The sequence below is a fragment of the Tyto alba genome, unplaced genomic scaffold (assembly GCF_018691265.1).
Source record: "Tyto alba isolate M040663 unplaced genomic scaffold, T.alba_DEE_v4.0 Super-Scaffold_29, whole genome shotgun sequence".
Lineage (NCBI taxonomy): Eukaryota > Metazoa > Chordata > Aves > Strigiformes > Tytonidae > Tyto > Tyto alba.
The window spans coordinates 9,392,557-9,415,209 of record NW_024881303.1 but is presented as its reverse complement, the minus strand read 5'-3'; the positions used below and the strand labels follow the sequence as shown (position 1 = coordinate 9,415,209).

Here is a 22,653-nt window from a genome sequence, read left to right as displayed (position 1 = left end):
CAAGACTGGAAAATACTGGTAAGATTTATTTTAAGTGGAGGTACTTATATCAAATGTCACCGTTTTCCTGTTCAAAATGACTAATCATTTTGATTAACCTTTGATTTAAATGATTATATACCACAGCAAAGCACAAACATACATAAAATTATACTCCAAAGAAATTCTCGAAGCACGGATCACATAAGAAAACGGTTATGTCAAAGTAGCTAGACAAAATTTATTTACCACGTACATAATATTCAAACCAAAAGCTGACTCCACACGCTCAATGAGAAGGCTCCCACCACATGTACATTCATACCCAGGAATCACAGTCTAGTTAATCCTGTAGCCAACACGAGACTGCTTCCAGAGGAAACAGCAAAAATATCAACCAAATAATAATTAAGCTATAGAAGAAACTCCTAAGTACCATCTCAACAAGTAGTCCCAGTATCTTCTGTAAGGAATTTTATTCCAGGTGGGAAATTGTTGCTAGCATGTTAGTCACATATAAAAAGAAGGCCTGAAGCAGCACAAGACAAGAAATAAAATTTAATATCTCACTCTGAGTAAATACACATGAATTCCAAACCATGTAACAGACTTCAAAGCAGAGAGAGAAAAACAGGATATCAAAGGTAAATTACACAAAGAGCTGAAAGCAATTCTGAAAAATAAAAATATATGGTGGAAAATTAAAGTACATAAAAACACTCTTAAGATCCCATCTCAAAGGGCCAATTTGTACAGAGAATGAATACCACTAAAGTTAGCATGGAAAAGACTATCAAAAGCTTCATATGTGCCAAACACGGGAACTAGTCCCTCTTCAGAAGCTCTGCTTCATCATGAATTTCTGACCTGCAGGACTCACTGTAGACACCCATCAGCCCACCAGACTCCACTGCATGAGCTGCAGCCAATGAACTTTTAAGATACCCATTCCCAAATTTTTAAACCATTATTGTAACGTAATTTTTCCTAATAAAAGAGGTTCTAAAACAACTCACTTCTTGACACAGTGAATCAAGAGTGCTTTGACCTTTATAATCACCTGAGTCTAACCAATATAAAGGTTTTTCAGACACCCAGGAATCCCTTAGATTATTCAAGCTGAGCTTTGTTTCACATCATTTTGGATCAGTCTAAGTAATCTAGAAAACATGAGCTCACACTCCTCCCCTCCACAAATACCAGTCTCATAATGTAAAATAAAGGTATTGTACATTAAAAAAACAATTTGCTTTGTGTTTATAAAAAATAAATTAGAAGCCATGGCCAAGGCAGAATAAGCACTCAGGACATTGAGAGTTGCTGCTGAGTTAGGAGCACCCAGCCAGGACACAGCACAGCACTCAGCAAGTCACCTCCACCTGCCTAAACAGTGAAACTACAAATAAAAAGCTCGTCGTTATCAGTAATCCTGGATGTGAGGGAAACAGGTGGTTTGGGGCTTCTTCCCTCCTTATTCCCCAGGAGAAAGAAATATAGATTTTGCTGGACATCTGCAATATCAACAAGTGAAGGAAAGTTTTCAGGCTGGGTGTGATAAAAAGCACCCCATGCCCTCTCCCTCCCACAACTTTCCCCAAAATAATCTGGCAAAGCCAATGAGATTGAAACAAACTTCCACCTTACAGAGTAATACTCGCATCCCAGACACCAAAAAGGGCCAACTGTAAATGAGGGTGGGAGCTGGGGGCAGTGCTCCCACCGGCTCGTGGCAGGGAGCTAACTCTCTCCCCAGGCTCCCTCTGCAGCGTGGGATCATCAGACTGCTCCAAAACACCTAAATTAGGCTTCTGCCCATATTTTACTCCTTGTGGGCAGTGAGATTCCAATTAGACCCAAAAAAGTACCAAGTAATTTATCAGGTTAAATGTGATGCTGAATGCTAGGCTGTAGGAAAGTATTACATACATTCTCTCTAATAATAAAGGGGATTTTTCTGGGGTCGTGACACCCATTGAAAAGCCAACAAAAATGTAGCCGCAGCAGATGCTAATTGAAAGTGTGCATCCCAGGACAGGAACTTGAGCAGCAGAACAAGCCCCTGGTACTGCAAGCGCACGGTTCGCACTACACAGGTCCCGTGGCCCCGAGGCACGGGTGGAGCCACACGCCAACGTGCACTAGCAAAACGGGTAGTTGATAAATACAAGTGAGACCATGGAGAGAATTTGGAGGTGAATTTCCAAATCTAATCAAATCTGAGATCCCTACCAAGGGCTTCTGTCATATTCATAGCAGGCATGATTTGGTTTTCTATTATATGTTCATATGCTTCCATTTAGAACAACCTTGTTTCATTACAATGGATTTAGCTGTGCTTCACAGCCCTGCTTCATTTCTTCCAAGGCAAATTCTTCAGGAGATTAACCTGACACATTTACTCCCCCGGTAATATATCCTGTCTTTTCTGACATCATTACCAATTTCAAGCACATAGCAATAAATAGGCTTAAAATTTTTAAAAAGTAGTGACTTGAAAGCTTTCTTGTTCCCACATTTTCTTGGTACAACGCATTTCACTTCACAAGTAATGTAAGATTCAGCTCAAGAAAATATAAGATAAATTATTAAACTTCTAACTAAAAGTTTCCAGTCCTAAACCCCTCTTTATTGAACTTGAAGAGCTCCAGTGCACGGCACAGCTCTAACTGGAGTTGAGGTTTTAAGTAGCTCAAAGTGGCAATTGTTCTTTTCTAGGAGTTCAACATATTATTCTTACGCTTCATATGCACAGAAGACATTAGTGAAGATAAACTGTGCAACTGGCAATTGAAATTAAAGCTGCAACATCTATTATGGTAACATCCACTGTGCCACATCTTGAACACACAGAGAATGAAATGGCTTCTGCGTATGAAACACCAATCATGATACCCACTGGAACAAAAATGCATTAAGAAATGTAATTAAATACATTTACACAACATAAAATTTCCTAAAATTACTTACATTGTCATTACTAGTCTTCTACCATCTTGACAGATACAATAAGTAAAACCCCAGTATAATTCTGGGAGGTGTGTCTGAGAAAAGCATGTGTTCTTCTAAAACTCAAAAAGTTGAACAGCATTCACAGTAAATAAACTTGTTCAAAAATCCATTTTGATTCTAAAAATATTGATGCATATAATGTCTGTTGATCTAGAAAGGAGAAAACTGCATGATCTTTGGAAGAATTCTTTGACAGTACCTTCCTAACAAAATTTATGAAATAATATGTAGGCAAATGATACTGTCTTTGAAATCCAAGTAACCATTAAGTGATTACAGTAGCAACAAAGCTTTATTAAAAGGGCCACCAACTGAAAGAATATCCAGTTTAAGCATGCTCCTGGGACCATGCTTAGCATTCCAGTTCTTTATAAATTTCTTGCAAATCAACAACTTTTTACAAGACTGTAAAATTTGCTTACCATTATCATATCAGTAAACAAATGGTTTTCCAATATTTTAACTGTTTAACACTGTAACTGCTATTTTATGTCATAATAAAAAGAGGGAAAAACACACAGAGATTGTACCATGTCTGGCTGCGGTATCCATTTTTTAGAGATAAAGTTAAGTATTCTATGTGGAAATAACAGTGCAGAGTATTTTATAGCAAGGGGCAATTAGAAATATGAAGATAAACTTCCTATTTCCATGGTGCTACATACTGTATATGAAAATGGTTTCTAAGACACATGACAAACTGAGCTGCATCATCTGTCCAAACCTGGTGAGGTTTGCAAAATCTTGGCTTGTAAAAGGAAAATGATAATTATTTATTAAAACAAAAAAAAAACCCAAAACACTAAAACCCACTGCTTTTCTAATTTTATATCTTTACAGGAGTGCTGCTTTAATCACCAAAAATGAGTATTCCTCTCGTAGCCTGTAAAGCTCGTTGTAACTTGGTGCTGGTACCTTCTAATTAGGATCAGGACTAAATCACCAGCTCTTTAAAATCCCACTATAACTCAGATGAAGTAAAGGACCGGATCAAAGCACAGTTATGCAAGGTGCTACTACAGTCAGATGCAGCTTACTAAATATTTAAGACATAAAAAGATAAACACACAAGACTGTAAATCACTACAAACCCAAATGGTTAGCAAGATCTCTGCAAATGCCTCCTGGATAAAGATACATTATGTACTTCATTCATTTTCTAATGAGCAATGCTCAGGGTTTTTATTATTATTAATTGCATATAAATTACCATGATTTTTGTATCACGGGGAAAGTATTTAGCCGTTCACCTCTCAGAGGAATAATGATGAACAAAGGCAATGAATGCATGGCATATAAGAACAATGCAGAACACAGAAATTTATGCATGCCATTTAAAAGGCATGGCATTTAGACTACTAGCAAAAAAAAATCAAAAGTATGTCATAAATCTTTAATTGTAAGAAAAAAAAAAAAAAGTCCAACTAATGGTTTGCCAAGTCCTTGATATTATTTAAGCAAGAACACTGTGTGCTTCAGGAGTGAAAAATCTCCTTAACTCACGTATCTGCATGTATCCCCAACCTCCTCTGAAGTGTTCTGCTGCAAAACTCATTGTATCCAAGATCTGCTAATCATCATCAGGAAACTCTTTTATGCATCTTAAGGACGTACTTTAGGCTCTCAAGAGGAAAAATAAACATGTTTTATTAGCTGCTTTTGGAAAATACTGATTTGTATTTATTTAGAAACCTTTTCAAGTTGCACCACTGTTAAATTAAATATTTATGGCATGATTTTCCAAAGAGTTTAACACCTGTTAAGAGTTTAACGTGCTGACTTCAACGGGAGCTCCAAGTGCCCAACATTTCTGCAAACCTCAGAAGTGACAAGGTTCAGATGTGGCAAAGCAGCCTGAGCGTGGTTGTTACTGCTGAGCTCTAAAATGCAATCAGGATCCCTACCAGTCCCTACTTCCCATTGCAGCGTTTCATTTCAGACAACTGCATCAGCTATATTTTGCTAGAAATACCAGAAATATGACTCATTAATACCTGTTAAATCCAAATAAAGCATAGGCTAACTGCTGTTAGTTAATCCTCAATGCATCTTCACTTTCCTTCCCCAGTGGAAAACTTATGTGCTTGGGTCATTAGCCATCACCTCAAGTAGCAACTTACAGAGGAGACTAAAATCCACAGTGAGCCAGGAACTGGAAAGCGAATCTGTTGATATTAAGGGTGAGAAGATGAATGAGGATGAAGCTATCTCGGTAAAATAATGAATGTACAGCAGAGAAAGAAAAGATGCTTGGTACACTGCGAAATCCTGTATCCTGGTGACGGTAAGGCCAGCGGCACGGTCTTTGGCTTTGGCATTTGGCTTCTCAGCCAAAATGGAACACCGCATCTCTGGTCTCGCTGCCAAGAAGTCAAAATAAGGGGTTGGGGCCTAGTCATCCTTATTTTGCTTAGCTTCTGAGGCATGTGCACTGCCTGTCCCTCCCACCTTCCTTCTCTCAGGTATCCTACGTCTCCCGTTCTTGCACGATTTATCACGCCTTGTGGCTGGCCGCCCTCCCGCCCTCTCCGGTCCCTCACCTGGCTGCAACACGCGCCTAAATATGAACTACAGTGCAAAGATATCGTCTTACATTTCAGAATTAAATAACTAAATTTCCTTGTGCCACTGGGCTTATACTTCTGGAAGCAAAAAACTAGGTATTTTAGGCAGTAAATAATAAATATATAAATAAACAAATATATAACATCTAAGTAAGAAATTACTCTACATAAGCATGATTCAAATGATCATCCAACATGATTTCATAAACTGAGGACAAATAAAATAGTTGAATATTGCAGATAGGACACATCAATCTCCTTATACACTTTACAGCACACTACAAATCTGCCCAGCAAGTCAAATATTTTATTCATTAAAATAGTAGCTTTCATCACACTATAAAACATTTGCAAATGCAGACCAGAAAACCAACAAGCGTATTTACTGTAAAGCTTTATACTTGTGTCATCAATTAACAACAAAAGTTTGGAATAAAACTAAAATAAAAGCTAATCTAAACAGCTAGCTGTCAAAACAGATGGGAACTATATTTTTCAAATCAAGCAAAAAGCCAAAGCTTTCGAACATTTAGTGTTGTGTCAGCTGATACAGACAACTTAGAAAGGAAGGACAGCAAATGTCAGTATATGAAGAAAAGGTGTCCCCAGCTGAAAGATTCACATTTATGAATTTCCATTGATTTTTTTTTTTTTTGGCTTCAGGATGATTAACTTGCACCAAAGCAGACCTCTGATATGTGAACTATAAATAAGGTGCCACTGTGTGACACTGCAGGCAAAATAAATAAAAACAGAGTCCCGACATTATTTTAGCCTCAAACAAATGTTTCAGTCCCTACATTGTCTGGCTCAGAAAGATACATAGACAGTCTCACAGACAGAGATATAAATGAACAATTGCAGTACCTTTTTCCCACACTGTTTACAGGGTTGGCTATATTCCTACTGGCAATAGATTTTCTTCTTGACAGCTTCTTGGTGTTGGTGCTGTCATCAGTGCTGTCATCCTCTTTCTTTGGTGTGTTACTTCCTTTGCTGTTCAGGTCCCTTAGCACATTATAATTAATTTTACTTGAGATTTTCTTCTGTTCTAACATCTTTTCAATTGCCTCTCCTGCTGTGCTGGCTTGAATTGGCTCCCGCTTCTTTGCAGATTTCTTTGGCTTAATTAAAATATAAAATTAGTGATGTAGATACAAACAAAGTTTCCGTGAAGCAGAAGGGCGAGCTGCAGTTCAGCAGTCCTGGCTCAGGTGCTGCTGATGCGGGGCTGCAGGCGACGTGGCCGGGCTAAGCCAGCGCTCCCTCTCCTGCCACTCAACAGGACCGAGAGGTCTCTTTTCTCCAAGAGATAAGTGTTCGCTTTTTGCCAAATGCCCACACAGTTTATTACAAATTCTTTACTTAGTATTTGTAATGCTGCCAGAGAAGAAACATGGGTCATTTCTCACACATGAAAAAAAGAGGGAGTGAACTCCTGTTACAGAGACAGGGATCCTGGTAGCGTCACCCAGCATGGAAATAAAGAAGTGCTCCTGCTAATATTGCCTTTAAACCTAGAGTCAAGCTGGGTCACAACTCCCCTCAGCACTGACAACTCCGTATCGAAACTGCAATGGTATCTTGCATCAAGTCCGAATGCAGCGTGGGAGAGCATCTACCCAACTCCTCCTCTACACCGAAAAAAGCCAAGAATATTAGCAGCAGCTTTCTAAGCGTGGACTGGCATTAACGTCGACGGGCGGGAAGCAGGAGCGCAGCGACAATGTCACCTGCAACTGTCCCTCCCAGGCAAAGGCTGCAAGCCCAAGCCCAGCGTTGCGCTGCGGAGGCTGACGCTGCGCAGAGCCAGACACAGAGAAATGACACCAGAGAACGTTTCTAGCCATGTCCCTATGCCTGAGTAGGTATCAAAAAAAAAAAAAAAAGAACCTCTGTTTCTCATTTGGCATTTTTTTTTTTCAAAGGAAGGTTTTAACACCAAGCTCTGCAGGAGATTTATTTTTTAATGGATAATAGCCCCTCTGTTTACCTACATGGGTCAAGTGCTACCTTGAAATTGGAAAGCACTATATTAATCAAGTTCTACTGGAGCTGTCAGAAACAATACGGAGCTAGAGAAAAAGTCCTGTGTTGTCTGAACAAAAAAGTGGGTGTTTGGGCTACTTGGCGGTGCCAACGAGTTATACAATTTTGAAAATTGCTGGTAGACTGCCACGTCTGCGTAAGTGCAGGATGAATGAGAAACTCTGAAGCATAAAACAGTGTTTCATTGTCTGGTTTTGTTTTTATTGTTGAAATACCTAGGGGAAGTAGGAAACTCTGTCTTTCACATTAGACGGAAAAAAAGATAGAGGATATATGCACTAAAAACTAACATGGATTTTAGTTGCATGTGGAGCATTTGACTTGTCACTTGCTCAATTACACAAAATACTAATGCTGTAAATCATGAATATACGGGCAATTAGGCTGCTTTAAACTGCTCAACATAGAGACAGGACATGCCATTTGTTAACATAACTGTCGCATTCTTTATGAAAGGTAGAACAAAATACTCCTTCAAGTTACTGTAACAAGGATCTGTTCAGTTCTTCATAAAGAAATCATTATTGTAGGAGCAAAGAAAGCTACTGAAGTTATGGCAAGTACAAACAAATTCCCCATGCACACGTTAAAAAAAAAAATGAGGCATGTCTTAAGACCTGTATTTAAAAAGGCAAGCAATTAGGACAGCAATCGTAAATGCGAAGAGCTAGCTCTAACTTTGCCATGCACAGAATTTTCTCATAATAGTAATTTTAAATAAAATTTGGGCAAGAAAGTGTTTTACTCACCACCTGAAAAATTATAGCCTTGTAATTCAGTAACAGGTAGAGATACAATAGCTTTTGCTTGTTTAGTGCTGACCTGTACCATTATGCCCACACATCCTACACGGAGCTCACCAGCAAATGTAATGAATTTCCAGGACATTTTCAAACAGACACAATTAGCACACAGTTTAATACCTTGTGTTCCTTATATATCCCAAGTTCTTTCTCTTTTGCTATTCTTGCTTCCTTTTCTGAAAGATGACAAAAGGGTAACCAGCATCAAGATTACACAGACTGCATATTTCAGCAACACTGGCCAAAAGAAGAATTTCAGTCCTATATACTTACCTTTTTGTTCCTTCAGATAATCTGCATTTTCTTTCATCCACAGCTCTGCTTTTATCTGAGCTTCTGCTTCATTAAGTATATACTAAAAGACAAAATAAGATTTATTTACTTTCAGAAATCAACTTGAAAACCATAGAGCAAAACTGAATGGAAAATCCACTGGCAAGGTCAATTCACATTCTGTTTTAAGAAATATATTAATAAAAGAAAACATGACTGAGATGTGACAAATCAGAGAGCATTTCGAGAAACTTCTAAAGCTGGCAAAAAGTGACACGTTTTCAAAAAACAGTGCTTGGTTTCCAAAACCATCCAGGACTCATTGTACGTGGTCTGTAATTAACCTAAAGTGATCCTGGGTTTATGATTTTTTTCAGATGATATGAGAGGGTATCATGACAACACGGTTGTCTGCAAGTAATTCTGCCTGTTGATGGTGGTCTGTAATTCAAAACAGTACAGGAACCATTGCCCTGTGCCACCAAAACAGAAACATGTGTCTTTCGGGTAGGTTTCTGCGAAGGTTTAGGCAGTTACTGAGATTATTAGTTCAATGGCCACATCTGTGTGAATGAAACCAGCTTACATTGCTGGAGTTTTAGTCCTCTAGAGAGTTGGGTTCAGTAACCACATCTAGGCTTTTTTCAGCTAACTCCACTTAGTCTCAGTAACATCATCAGTAGGCGTGGAGCTGTAAAACACATCTAGAACTATTCAGATTAATTACAGAAATAAGTAAACAGGTAGGTAGCAGACAGGCTGGCAGGCTGGTAGATAGATCTCCTCTTCAATTACTTAAATGTAAAAATAAACCCGGTACTTAGCACAACCCTCTGTGAAACAAAGGTTTTCTACAGCTGATACTGTTTGGGAGTGAAGAAGTTCTGCAGAATGGAGAACACAAACTGGATCATCCTTCATGAACAAGACACTTTATTTTTAAGCAGTAGACTCAAGACTTGTAAAACAATGTTCAAGTGTATGAAAAACAATTTGAGATTTCTCCTTCTTTTGGGTTTAAGCATTCAAGATTTTCTCCAAAGTAAAATATACATGTAGGATTTTATGAGAAAAATAACTCCAGTAAAATGAAACTAATGCAAGGAGGAGTCCTTCCTCTGAGGGCAAATGAGGCGATCAAACAGCTGTGCAAGTCCTGGTTTATCAGACCAATATTTTTACTCTTTCATCTGCTTCTATTAAAAGTAGGCCATAATAGTAAAACTCGCTTCCTCCTAGCTGTTATTCATCCTTCTTACACTTTTAGAGAGTTCATAATCTTGGGCTTACAATATTACAGTCTATTGCCATGGAAATTAAGGTGAGGTCATAAAAGCAGAGTTATGACCTCATCGCAGAACCTAGGAGGAGGACAAAATGTGCTTGTTCTTCCCGCGCAATTGTTTAATTTATGGACCGGCTATATTGAACACCTTCAGCCTCCCCACTCTCTCCATGCCACATCCGCTCGATTCACAAGACCCTTCCTAATGCCCAGCCTAGCAAAATCCACTCCACGGCTGAAGTCAAGCTGAGCATCCTCCTGCTCCTTCATCCGTCGCCAACAATGTTCTGCAGATCAGTAACCCCTACACAACCTCATCACTCTCAATGATTTTGGACCCCAAAAGGAGTTTTTAGCATTGGCCTGATCTGTTCAAATTACACTTCAAACCTGCGTGGCGGCTGGAGAGGGCATCGGGCTCAGCCAGGAGAGTGAGGAGAACACTGTTGTGTGTTCGAGCACTGACCTGCTGTGTGGCCCTCAACAAGCCGTTTTCCACACGTGGCTGGCTGTCATATTCAGGCCATATGGTAAAGGGTATCTTTCGCTTCCACACAAATAATAATAAATCCAGAAAATGTTACAGAAATCTTTGAAAGAACACAGAAGCTGTACATGCTGGTTTTACAGTTTGGTTTCCATGGCAGCCTCTTATGTGTTGAATATATCTTAAACAATGAATTTAGAGCTCCACCAAACTTTTAAAAGTCCGTCTTCAGAATAAAAGACATCCTAAAGCATAATTATTCCAGCACGGTAAGAGCAGCAGCAGTAGTCTCATGTATATATAACTTGGGCAAGGAACACCAAATTCACAGGCTTGCTTGAACATTAGTTTTGATCTCAGATCACTGAAATCACTTGAACCTCTCTGTAGTTCAGAGCAAAGAGACAGCAAGGGGGGAAGATAAACCAGATAGACAAAATGGTTCTTTTCTCAGATATCCAAATGCAGAGACACGCAGGATAAGAGGGTACCTTACCCGATCTATTTCACTGTCGTCAATCCCACTCAGATCTAATTCACCATCTCCTGTATTCTCACCTACAGAAAAGAACACACTTTAATCAGGCAGATGTTCCAGATCTATCGCAATTCAAGTTCTACAGTAAAGTAACACTTAACGATCATCCTTCAGAGATCTGCATCCTTCCGTGTTCATCCAGGAGGTTTACCACGTTGCTGAGTATTTTCAATATGAGGATACACACATGCGCCAATTCACCATGCTGAATTAATTTCAAATTCAGGAAACAGCACAGTCTTCTTCAGTATTAAAAATCTGTCAGACACTTCCAGTTGCCTTTTTTTTCTCATTTTAATTTACAGCCACAAAAGTTGAGCAAGAAGCTGGGGAAACCATTTTAAAAAGATGACCATTTTTCTTTCATCATAACATAAATTTCTTTGTCAGAGCCTACAGATTAACAATTTATCTATAAATTATGACAGAGAAAATATTTTCTGGTTTTGGGGAAGCAGCATGGGCCAGTGAATATCATGCTGAATGTCATACTCTGGCTTTTTTCTTGATTCTGATCTATCATCATTTGAACTGCCTACCTCATACCAGTTCTGGAAAAAGCTATCTGTAAAATCAGAATTACTGAAACATTTCCAAATTAAAAAATAACTTAAAAGCTATGGAAAAGTCTAAATAAATGTTATAATGACTTCCTGTAATTACAATTTCACTGTAATTTTTCTAGTTTTGTATTTATTAAGACTTCTTCTGAAAACATTTTAAAATATTTCATCCATTAAAAAGCATAACAGCACAGAACTGAGGCCTAATTTTGGACTGGCACAGTGTATAGCAGCAAAACCTGATCTTCCACATCACATTAATGTACAGAAGTAACACACTATTAATGTAGTCCAGGTAGAGAAGAAAACAAATTATTCAACAAAGACTTGTGCTGGGGAATGAAGCAATCTTCTTGGTCATCTCCATTATGTCTAATCAAGACAAGACAAGAGATGACCTAACCAGTTTACTTGCAGAAAAAAAATAAGTAAGTTTCAACAATCTGCAATCACAAATTAAAACCAAAACGGTGCAGAACACCTTGACACCTTCACAGTTCCGACTCCCCAGTCCTGGGGATGAGCCTCCCCACCAACCAAGACCTTTGAATGGTTTGATCCCCCAGCCTGGTGGTTCCTCGCCGAGCAGAGCTCCGGAGCGGCTCTGGACCGGCGGCTGCGGCCCCTCGATCCAGCGGCAGGTTATGGCAACGCGGAGCCTCTGGGCTTGGGGAGCACCAAAGGGTGAGGGCAAGCAAAGGTAGGAACTGCGAGCATTGCCAGAAGATGCAAACGATGTTCCGCTTGGCAAAACTCAGGCATTAAACCCAGTTGCCCGAAGTGCGTGAAATCACAGGGTCAGGAATCCAACCAAAACACGTGGTTAGGAATAAAGGCTGTGCTTCTCGAGGTGGTGCAAAGGGTCTGGCGGCTCAACTCAACAGACATTTACCAGTATCAGACACCAAGTGCTTACAAACATCTTTTCAAAATCCACCTTAAACAACCAACAGAAAGTTTTAAACTTTCCCTACCAAGTCGTATGCAAAATGAGTTTCACCCCAAAGAAAATGTCCTGTCACAAGGAACAGCATTACACTGTGCTTTGATTTTTTCCTGAGATTATCTCATAAATGTAATACCAACTTTACCTGTTCAGATAATCTGACGCTAATATGACTGAAAAGGCCTTAAGAAACACTTCTTATCACCATTACATTTAGAAATTAACTATGTTTTAGTCCCAGGCATCAGATTTACTTTACAACCTTTTTCCCCCAGAATACTTTAAAAGTGTAAAAAAGTTTTATAGTAACTATATAATTGTTCAGCACATACGCTTTTCTTCTCATCTGATCTCTATATTGCACAGTACGAGCAGAACCTTCTGCACCAGGGCCACCAGCTCCCCGTGCAGGCACCCCGCTACCAGGCAGGCAGGGATGCGACCCGAGGACATGGCAAAGCAGGCCCCGGCTCGAGGCTGGAGAGGAAAAGAAAGCTGACAAGATACATCCCCGTGGTTTGCCACCTCTTTAATTGCTGCCTTTAAGTGCTGCCCCCACACTCACTGGGATTTTTTAGCAAACTGTAATCATGCAAAGCACAGAGAGGAATCACTGTATGCTGCATCACCCACGGCAGTCCGGGGTATACTGCAAAACAGCACTATAAATCCCTCCTGCTGGAGCCAAGATACACATTTCCAGTGAGGAAAATGCTTAAATATTCACCAAGGAAAGGAGTTAATACTGTAGTCTAGTGTCTGAGACGCATTCCCGGGAGATTGTCCACCTGGGTCCAAGAAATGTTTCATTGCACAAAATAAAATAGCTCGACAGCAGAGTGCAAGAGTGTGCCCAGGCCAGAACAACATATCTCCCAGGCCAGAAGGAGTTTGTGCAGAAAGGGGACTCAAACTGAGTCTCTCATATTCTGGGTAAGCACTTACACCAAGTTGTAGGAAGGAAGTATGTCTTCGTGTTATCTACCTTTTGCTTCCTCACAGTTTACTGGGAAAAAACCCCCAACTTTCAATTTGGTTTATTTGAGTGAACAAAGGATTGCTTTTTTTTAACCCCCCACATTCATTGCGCCAAATAAACTAAAATGTCAACTATCTACACAGGCTTGGAATTAGGGACAAAGTAAAAGGGAGCCAACCTCAAAAATCACTAGTAAGTTCTGAAAATCACAGGCTAGAAGATTCAAAATTTGGAAGTGGTGACAGAAGCACTGAAGTCACTGCTCAACTTTGCATAAAATTGCATCCCAAAATTATTTGTTGTAAAAACTGCCACAGCATCTTAAGAACAATAAAAATATCCCACTGAAATAAAGCTGCCACTGCTTTTATTCAACATTAAACACCTTGCTCCTCCTATACCCTGAGATATTTTTGGATCAGAGGTTTAAAATTTAATATGTCACAGAACAGTAGGTGTCTGTTCCCTTATACAGACCTAATAGGCCAGACTGAAAATGATGTAATTTCAGGCACCATGAACAATTTCACATGTCATTTTAAATATAAGTTGTTACTGAATTAGATGCCAGGTTTTTTTCATTGGATCAATTAGCAACAGGGACGGAAAACTCATTCTCCAACTGGTAAATTGCAGAGAAGAATCCAGAAGCAAGTTATATGTAATAAGCATTTCTTAGACCCCATAACAGCAGTAGAGGGAATAATTGCAGGATATCCCTCTGCCTGCAAGTCGTCCTTTTTCCTGCCAAGGCGATAGGCATTCATTAAATGCAAGGGGCTTTTCGGAAGAGAAGGTGCCTTCAAATCCTTAGTTTAACACTTTCACTGAGAAAAAAAAAATATGTGTTTTGTTACAGAATGTCAATTCAAAACAGAATACATCCGTTTTGATCTGAAATTTTCCACAGCATTAATTTCCAACAGGAGTAGACCCTACCAGCCTTAAATATCCATCTGCTCAATGTTATACGGCTCACTCCAGGGCACGGAAAGTAAACCCCTTGCTTTTTTATATACCAGAAAGATCTTCCCAGCTGCTAAACTTTTCAAAACAATTTCTAAATGATCATTTTCTTTTTAATAAAAGGGTCGAAATGAAATGTTCGACAAAATAAAAACACAGATGTGGTCAACATCTGGTCCAACCTCTTAAAAGCGTATTTAAAAGCAGTAGTGTCACATGGCACGGCTCTTAGACATCGCGGATTTCTTCTGTTAAGAAAAACAACTGCTTTACTGCAAGGCACAGGCAAAAAATAAGTTGGGCATTAAAAACAACAGCTCCCTCCCAACCCAGTTCTTAAATGAAAGTACCATCAGGAAGAGCATAGAGTGAGGCAGTGGGGAGCAGCCTACTCCATCCTCACCTAATGTCTCTGTGGCAGGTGGAGGATGGGCACTTCTAGAGCTTTCCATCAAGGTCCCAAACCAACTACATTCATGCCACCTAAAACCATCAGTCACCCAGCCACCTCCCCCAGTATTTAAAAATAAAACCCCACAAAAGCCCTTTCTTTACAGCCTTTTAACATCTTTCCAACCGACTTTAGTAGACGCGAGGGCTACAATCAGGGACTGGGGATTAGGTTTGTAAACCTGCAGGATTATTTACTGTTCTTGTCATTACTAAATGCATGCTAAACCCTCTTTTAACACACCGTCTCCCCCTCTCCCTACCTCGGTGCAGCTAGTTAAATGTACACATAGCACGCTATTATGGGGATTTATTACAGAAGAATCATTCCAGCCGATATATTTTAAACCCCACATTTTTAAAAACAGCCATGTGAAGAATGTGTTTTTCTGTTTCTATTACAGGAGGCAGCACTATTTATTGCTCTGCCCAGATAAGAGGATTTCCTTACAGACAGAAATGGAGGCTGAACACTTCCCAGGAAATCCTCTGGAGCAGATATAATAGAAGGCACTTGGTGCTCTGGTCCCACGCAGCAAATACACCCTCTGTCGCACCGTTTCGTAGCATTTAAAAGAGTTTAAACAAAGAAACCTTCCATCTATTCAGCACAACATCAGACGCTGAGCACCCCCAGTATTTAAAAAATACTTTAGGGCTAAAGCACAACAAAACCTGAAAATAGTTGGGAGAGGCTTTTTCACTAACAAAAATCCTTAAGCAACAAGCCAAATGACCTGAGCCTGGGGCATCAGAAATAGTGGAATTGATTGTTGCTCTCCAGGAAGGGATTAAAACCAACGGGAGCCACAGAAAGCTCCCGCAGATCATCGGAGGAACCCAACGGGGCAGAAATGCTCTGGCAGCTAAATCTTATGCACGGTGTCAGTGCCACTTTGGGAGCTGCAAGGAGCGCCAAGGGAAGGCGGTAGCTTAGCATCAAAAAAGGCACTGCACAACCGCACCAGAATATAATTGATTAGCTGATCAGAGGGAACAAGAACCCATCTGGAGGGGAAGATAACTGATTTACCGAGGGGCGTGAAGAGAACAGTCATTAAGCATGGGTAACCGGGAGGGGAGCGGCAGCGGTGCCGGGCAGAAAAAGTGCCGTAGCGATCGGGTAGGGAAGAGAAATGGATGTGAAAATGCTGCAGCAGCAGCAGCAGCAGCAGCAGCAGCAGCAGCAGCACAGCATGAAGCGCGGCATATGAGGATCGAGGGGTGTGCAAATGAACTCTCTGTGCATCAAGGTGTGCTCAGAGTCCGTGGGGCTGTACAAGCAGGGTACGCTGCGAGTTTTATTAATGTGGGGCTAGGAGCCTCTGGAGCAGGCTGGGAGGTTATCTTGGCAGCTTTCAGCTGTTGCCAATCTCATTGCCCCGGATAAGGCATCTCTTTGTGCAATCCCAGCCGGTCCCGCCGTGCTCCCATCCCACAGCATGCACCCCGCGGCTGCCAAGGGCTCCGGTCCCCCCGGTCGCCTTCAGCAATGACATCACGTGCCATCATCACAAAAGTATGCCACCAAAACCAGACATAAGGACAGAGAAAAACTGCACTTACTGATAAACTAAGATCACCAAAATGCATGACGTGTATCCTCATATTTAAGTGAAAACGTTTTTTATTTTAATGTACCTGAAGCCACCTTGAAAATTACAGCCTACCCCTTCATAGTGCTGATTCGACACCAGGATTTAGGTCTGACGGCACACGGAGCACATGAGGTCACGCATACAACATAAAGATAAATGAAGTCTGTCACTTTATTATTTCCTTCTGCCAAGGCAAGGTTAAGGGGTCCTCTCTAGCCAAAGCCAAGTTTCCAGCCTTCTAGCTCCTTCAGAGAAAGCAAACACACCGCACCACACAGAGTGAGGCCCCTTCTTCCCAGAAATGTTCGTTTCTGCTGACGAGGGATGGCGGGAGGCCTGGCCGGCCGGCGCCAGGCTGCCCAGCAGCACCAGGACAGAGCCCTGGCACTGCCAAGTGCCCACCCACCGGCTCCTCGTGCTTGGACTGTGAGAAGTGGAGAGGCAAAGCCCAGAAAGGTGCAGATGAAGAGCAAAGAGGGAAAAGATTCAATAAAAACAAATAAATTCGATGTATCTGCGACGCACCCTACTATGGTAAGTGTGAGAAAGCAGCTGTGCAAGCTAAGCCTGGCCAAAAGTGAGGATGTACAAGCTCATTAGCTCTTTTCCTTCCCTCACCTGCTGAAAATAGGACCTTCTCACAGATCAAAGGGGAACAAGAGCCAACACCAGCTTCGGCTGGTTTGCAGTCACTGCATCGGGCTCGTCCATGTCACTGTAGGCAGAAGAAGGTTTTCCAAGATCCTCCCTTAAACCTGCACAGAAGTACAAACCCACCTTTATTAAGTGCCTGCATCTCTATCTCCTCACACTGAGATTCAAGCTCCGGGTGCTACATCTGTCCTGCAGCAGCTGACTGACATCCAACAGCATTCCTGCATTGGCCGCCTTCGTACGGCCATTGCAGAACAATTATCCCATCACAGGAACAGAATTTCAAATTTGTGTGCTTAATAGTATGTGGGAAGGAATTACGAGAAGAACTTTTCCTACAGTCAGTCATCTCTCATAGAACTTTTCTTAAATACTGAACACATTTTTTATAAATTAAATTTCAATTTGGGAAAAAAAAAACACCAACAACCCTGCTGCTTTTCTGGCAGCACATCCAAACTGAAACAAATGCTATTGTTTCACCTCGCAGTCCACGAATAATCTAACTAAACCGCATCCATGCATTTTATATCCAGTTAAAGGTTATGCCACTAGTCTAACAGACATGGAAACTTGTTAACTTAAGTACTAATTCATCAGAAAAACAGTTAATCACTCCATCCTTTCCAGAAATCCCCTCTGCAATATATATGTTTTTTAAAGCAGGTTGTACAAAAATAGACCAGCAATAAACAATGCTATCCTCATTCTGAAGATTTTTCTTTAAAGGTAAGTTCATGCTTATTGAACTACATAGCACTATAAAAAGCCCTTAAGAAAAAATCCTTTCAACCTCCCAAAATAAATACAGCTGAAATTTAAGCTTTTGAACCGAAGAACATCTTGACACTGTCCTCAAAACCAGCAGCAGATGTTCCTCTTCTGGAAGAACATTTGTGTACCCCCCAGCACCTTTCTAAAATAGTGGAAAAGATCATCCTTTATGCAACCTACTTGATGCAACTCATCATTCTTTTTTTAAGCTCGGAACTCTGCTGTCATGACCAGGTGCTCAGAGGACGGCTGCTCTCAACAACATGGCAAAAGCTATTTTTTGCTGATGGAACCAATAATCATCAATGATCAACCTGACAAATACTCACCTGGAAACTTACTAATTAGCTACTGCCAATGACATTTTTCATCTCCAAAGCCCAGAAATGGCACCAGTTCCCATGCACAGACACATGGAGAAATCTTTTCCAACTCACTATTTCTGCATCTAGCGATGCCAAGACCGATCGCTCTGGCCGAAGGTGCAGCACACTCACATCTCAGCGCTCATCTACATATTCACCCCCTCCTGCCTGAGTAGTTATGAACTTAAAAGTTTTTAAAATGGAGGCTATGAAGACAGATTTCCCCTACTTATTGCTCTTTTCCATCCTATCACCAATTCCCTGCTGTATTTTCCTCCTTTGCCTTTTATGCTGTTCTTGGCATCTTTTCTCTTCTCTCCCTTCCCCCACCCTTCCTTCTTTTCTGGTGCCTTCTGGCCTGTATTTTCTGCATTTTTAAAAATCTCTGCAGGGGTATCCAACAGTAACAGTTTATATAAAGGGAGAGGCCAGGGAGAAGAACTGACCAGCATCTTAATCAGTTCCCGTGTCCAAACCCCGCAAGTGCAAAGCGCCGCCGTATCTCTTGCAGAAGGGTGAGGGCTCTGCAACGCCCTGGAGAGCCGGCAGCAAAGGCAGCCGGGCTCAGATCAGTCTCCAGCTCACTTTCTGCGGGCTGCCAGACCACTATGTAAAACAGCAAGAGCACTTTACACCCGAGCCAGCCGTAAAGGGAACAGCTGGTTTAATGTTTAAGTGCTGAAGCATCATTTCTGCAAATGCAGCTCGCCGGTTAAGTAGCCAGGTCTTGCTGTGGGCGCTAAATGTTCTGCTGTCCGTCCCTGCAAGCCCAGGATCATCGCCTGGCCGGCGCTCAGCCACCCCAGCAGAAGGACATATGTTTTATAGAGAAGTAAATCTACTCCTGTAATGTGCCGCCCTCCCCACACCAAATAAAATGAGACGGGGAGCTCCGTACTAGGGAGAGCTTAAAACAAAATCCCAGAATTTTGCTTGGATTATTTTTATCTATATATTTTTAAATCATGAATCAATTTCTGTCTCACCAGGAAAAAACTGTAAATGTATATAGCCATATATATACACACACACAGTTTTTAAGCCACAAAGACACAGTAAAAATTTGAGGAGACTTGCAATACAACATCTGAAGGCTAATTTGACTGATTGGAACTCAAAAGCAAAGCTAACTTATTTTACTAAGGACATCACTGAAAAGTCATGGTTGACTCACATGATGGCCCCAAAATTAGAGCAATTTTCCTTTAGCAGAAGTACAAACGATTGATCTGCCATGAGGAAGTGCAAAGCAGAGCCCAGCCTAACTCCGGCACACCTCTGGCCACATCAGAGTTGCCACACTTACCTTTGCACCCCCAGCCCACAGCTCCCCACCTCTGGGACAGGCACACAGGCCAGCGCTGGGCACCCAAAGGCCACAGACTCACTTCCACGTTACCCTGGCCTATGTCAGCTCTCCCACTAAAGAAGCAGTCTTCCTCTTGCTCCCAGCGCGGTGGTCTGCACCAAAGAGCTGCTCCAGGTTAAAAACAGCCTAGCAAAATAACTCACCCAGATGAGCGAGAAAGAAGAACGCATTGAATTTTCCACTCACAATTTTATTCTAATCACCCTTAGTGTCTCTCAGGAAAGGTGGATTAACTTCTACTACCTCCTCTGAGGTTCAGAGCTGGTCTATGGCAGATCTGGCAACAAGCTCAGCACCGGCCACCAGAAGCCACCCAGACTACAGAAATGCTTCAGCAAGCAATTATTAGCATTAAGAAAACACCACAATATAGTGTATGAAATTATATACCTAAGTCTTTATGTAGAGGAAAAAGAAATCAATTTCTATACTGGCCATTTATTGCACTGTCCGGGCGGGCTGAATGGTGAGAAGCTGTTAACTGGAAGAAAATTACCAGGTAAGAAATTTCTCATTTTGTAACCCAGCTTCTTCCTTCCTTCATTGCTAATGAGAAATAGCAAGCAGGGAATTAGAGATGGGGAGAGGAAAGAGAAGGTAAAAGTTTATTATTATTATTTATTATTACTAGAGTAACAGGCCAGAGCAGAAGCTTCCAGGCAAAAAAGCAAAAGCTTTTTGTAAACAAAGCAGTTAGGTGGGACTCTGGCCCAAAGGAGAAAGCCTCTGCAGTGGATGGAGGCTGGATTCAGAGCAGCTACTGGCAGTATTTTATGCCACCAGGACTATCAGAAGCATGGAGCAGAGAGAGATCACTACCTGTTAAGATCCTGACTCTGGTTCAGTGATCAGGACCACAGCTGGGGTTTACAAACCTGGAAGTAGGAGACACGGGTTTGAATTCTTAAAAGGTAGCAGCTACAGAAATGCACATCTGGATTAAAAGCATCAGTCCATTATGCAACAGATGGCTGCAGCCAGCACAGACTGTGCTTTTAAACAAAAATCACAGAGGTTGTGCCCTTTCATGTTAGGTGAAGTGCTATCTTTTTGTCTCTGACCATGCCTAACGGCTGAGAAACAAGTAGGTGGTAAAGTCCTGCCCCGTCTTGCTCTGGACCCAGAGTTCACATGCTCCAGGGACCAGGGCATTTTTGCGTCCATTCGAGCAACTATATGAAGCATATAAGGATCTCTGTAAAGTACAGGCACTGCTTGGGTGGCTCCGGGTGACAGCGGAGCACGGGATGCTCCTTGGTCATCCAGCCAAAGTGCAGCACAATCCCGCTGCAGACAGCACATGTACTGCAGCAAGCTCCTCCAGGGGAAATGCATTTGTTCCTCCTCTCCCCAGATGTTTTAGGGACTGCAGCAAACATTTTCCCAGATGCACAGCAGACAGTGGTGAAGGATCCTAACATTTTGCCTGCAGCAGCTCCGAGGCCCCAGTGCCTTGGCATTTGGATAGACTGAACTGTAAGCACATCATAATTAGCATGTGTACTCCATATGCTTGAGATCCATCATTACAGCTCTGGAATGCCCTCTGACACCACAACTTTCCAAAAGAAGAAAGTTGTGGAGAAGTTCATGAAGAATAATTTGTTTTATTCTCCAGGAACTGTGGAAAAAGGCACTTCCGTGCTCAGGAGGTTTCGGTGGAGCTGGAGAAATAACCTTTTCCCGACAAAGCCCAGCAGCATGATTCACCTATAAATAATGAAGCTGGTTTCAAAGCCGGCCTTCCAAGCTAATGGCTATCAGAAAGGCCAGCCATATGTCTGTACAACCTGTCATTCTGATTAATATCAACATCTGACTTATATATAAAGTTTGTATAGTAACAGAACTATGTTTAATAAGTCTTTTTAGCTAGGTTACGTATTGCTGATTTTACAGTTTCTCACCAATCTGCCAGTCTTCTCCAGGTTACAGGCACACAAAGTACCCCGTTTAAATGTTGTTTATATGAAGAGCAAAGTGAAAACTTTGGAAAGATTTTAGTAAGTCTTGAAAACCAGATAGACTGGTAACATGTTTCAAACAGAACACTGGAAAAGGTAAGGTCCCACATCCACATGTAATTAATTCTTTATTTAAAAATATTAGGCCTCTACATAACACAGTATTGCAGAGGCAAGATCAAAGTCAAAAATCATGGCTCAGTCTCACATACACTAAAAGGATTCATGGCTCTTTCTGCCATGCACCCATTTTATTTTACAGCATATGGCACAGTATTAAAGTTCTTCTTCTATAATTAACTGAACAACAATGCTTTCCCATGAAGCTTAATCTAAGTTCACCATAACATTCTGTATTATGGCACCAATTCTCAGAAACATGATGACATACCCACAGCCCATTTGGACAGAGGGATGTGCATTGCATGTATCAATTCTTTTAAAAATATTGAGCATTACACGCAATATTGATTTCTCTGAAATCAGGAAAGTTTATTTTGCATTAACTAAACCAAAGTTATTTTCTGAAAATAAGCTCTGGATAACTTTTTACTAATTCATTATAAAATGAAACCCAACCCACCAGATCATCATTTCAAATTCAGATCCACTGTCCTTTCCTATGGAATAGATTTTTTTTTTTTTTTAAATTTCTTTTATTTCTTTAGGTAAGACTAGGATGCACTGCTCTTTATGCTGGTTTTCACTAGGTAAACTCCTTCGACAGCAAACATAAGCATCATTAACTGTGCAGTGAAATATGCTTGGGATAATGGGCTGACAGAAAGGACTGATGAGGGAAGAGCTAGCAAGGTGCACAGACAAAAGCCCTGTCTCCTGAAAGAGTAAGATTTTTAATCTTACTAGCAAGATAAAGCAGAGAATACTAAAGTTCAGACAAAACACTCCCATGCAATTCCCTTCATGCCATCAAAATCAACATAAAAATCTTTAAATGCTAAAATAAAGCCAAGCAAAGGAACATTACTGTCAACGACTGCCAACTGAAATGAATGATTTGGGTTGAAAGCCCTTGCT

General features: G+C 41.1%; 1 protein-coding gene across 1 annotated transcript in view; it reads right to left on the bottom strand.

The window, feature by feature from the left end:
- The window catches only part of BRF1 (BRF1 RNA polymerase III transcription initiation factor subunit), a 176,812-nt gene that overhangs the window by 37,928 nt on the left and 116,231 nt on the right, over positions 1-22,653 (bottom strand). Inside the window, exons 12-15 of the mRNA XM_042798984.1 lie at positions 10,946-11,007; positions 8,678-8,759; positions 8,525-8,580; positions 6,420-6,676 (exon numbers count right to left, since the gene is read on the bottom strand). Of these exons, the coding sequence (XP_042654918.1) occupies positions 6,420-6,676; positions 8,525-8,580; positions 8,678-8,759; positions 10,946-11,007 (457 nt within the window). The remainder of the gene's footprint in view (positions 1-6,419; positions 6,677-8,524; positions 8,581-8,677; positions 8,760-10,945; positions 11,008-22,653) is intronic.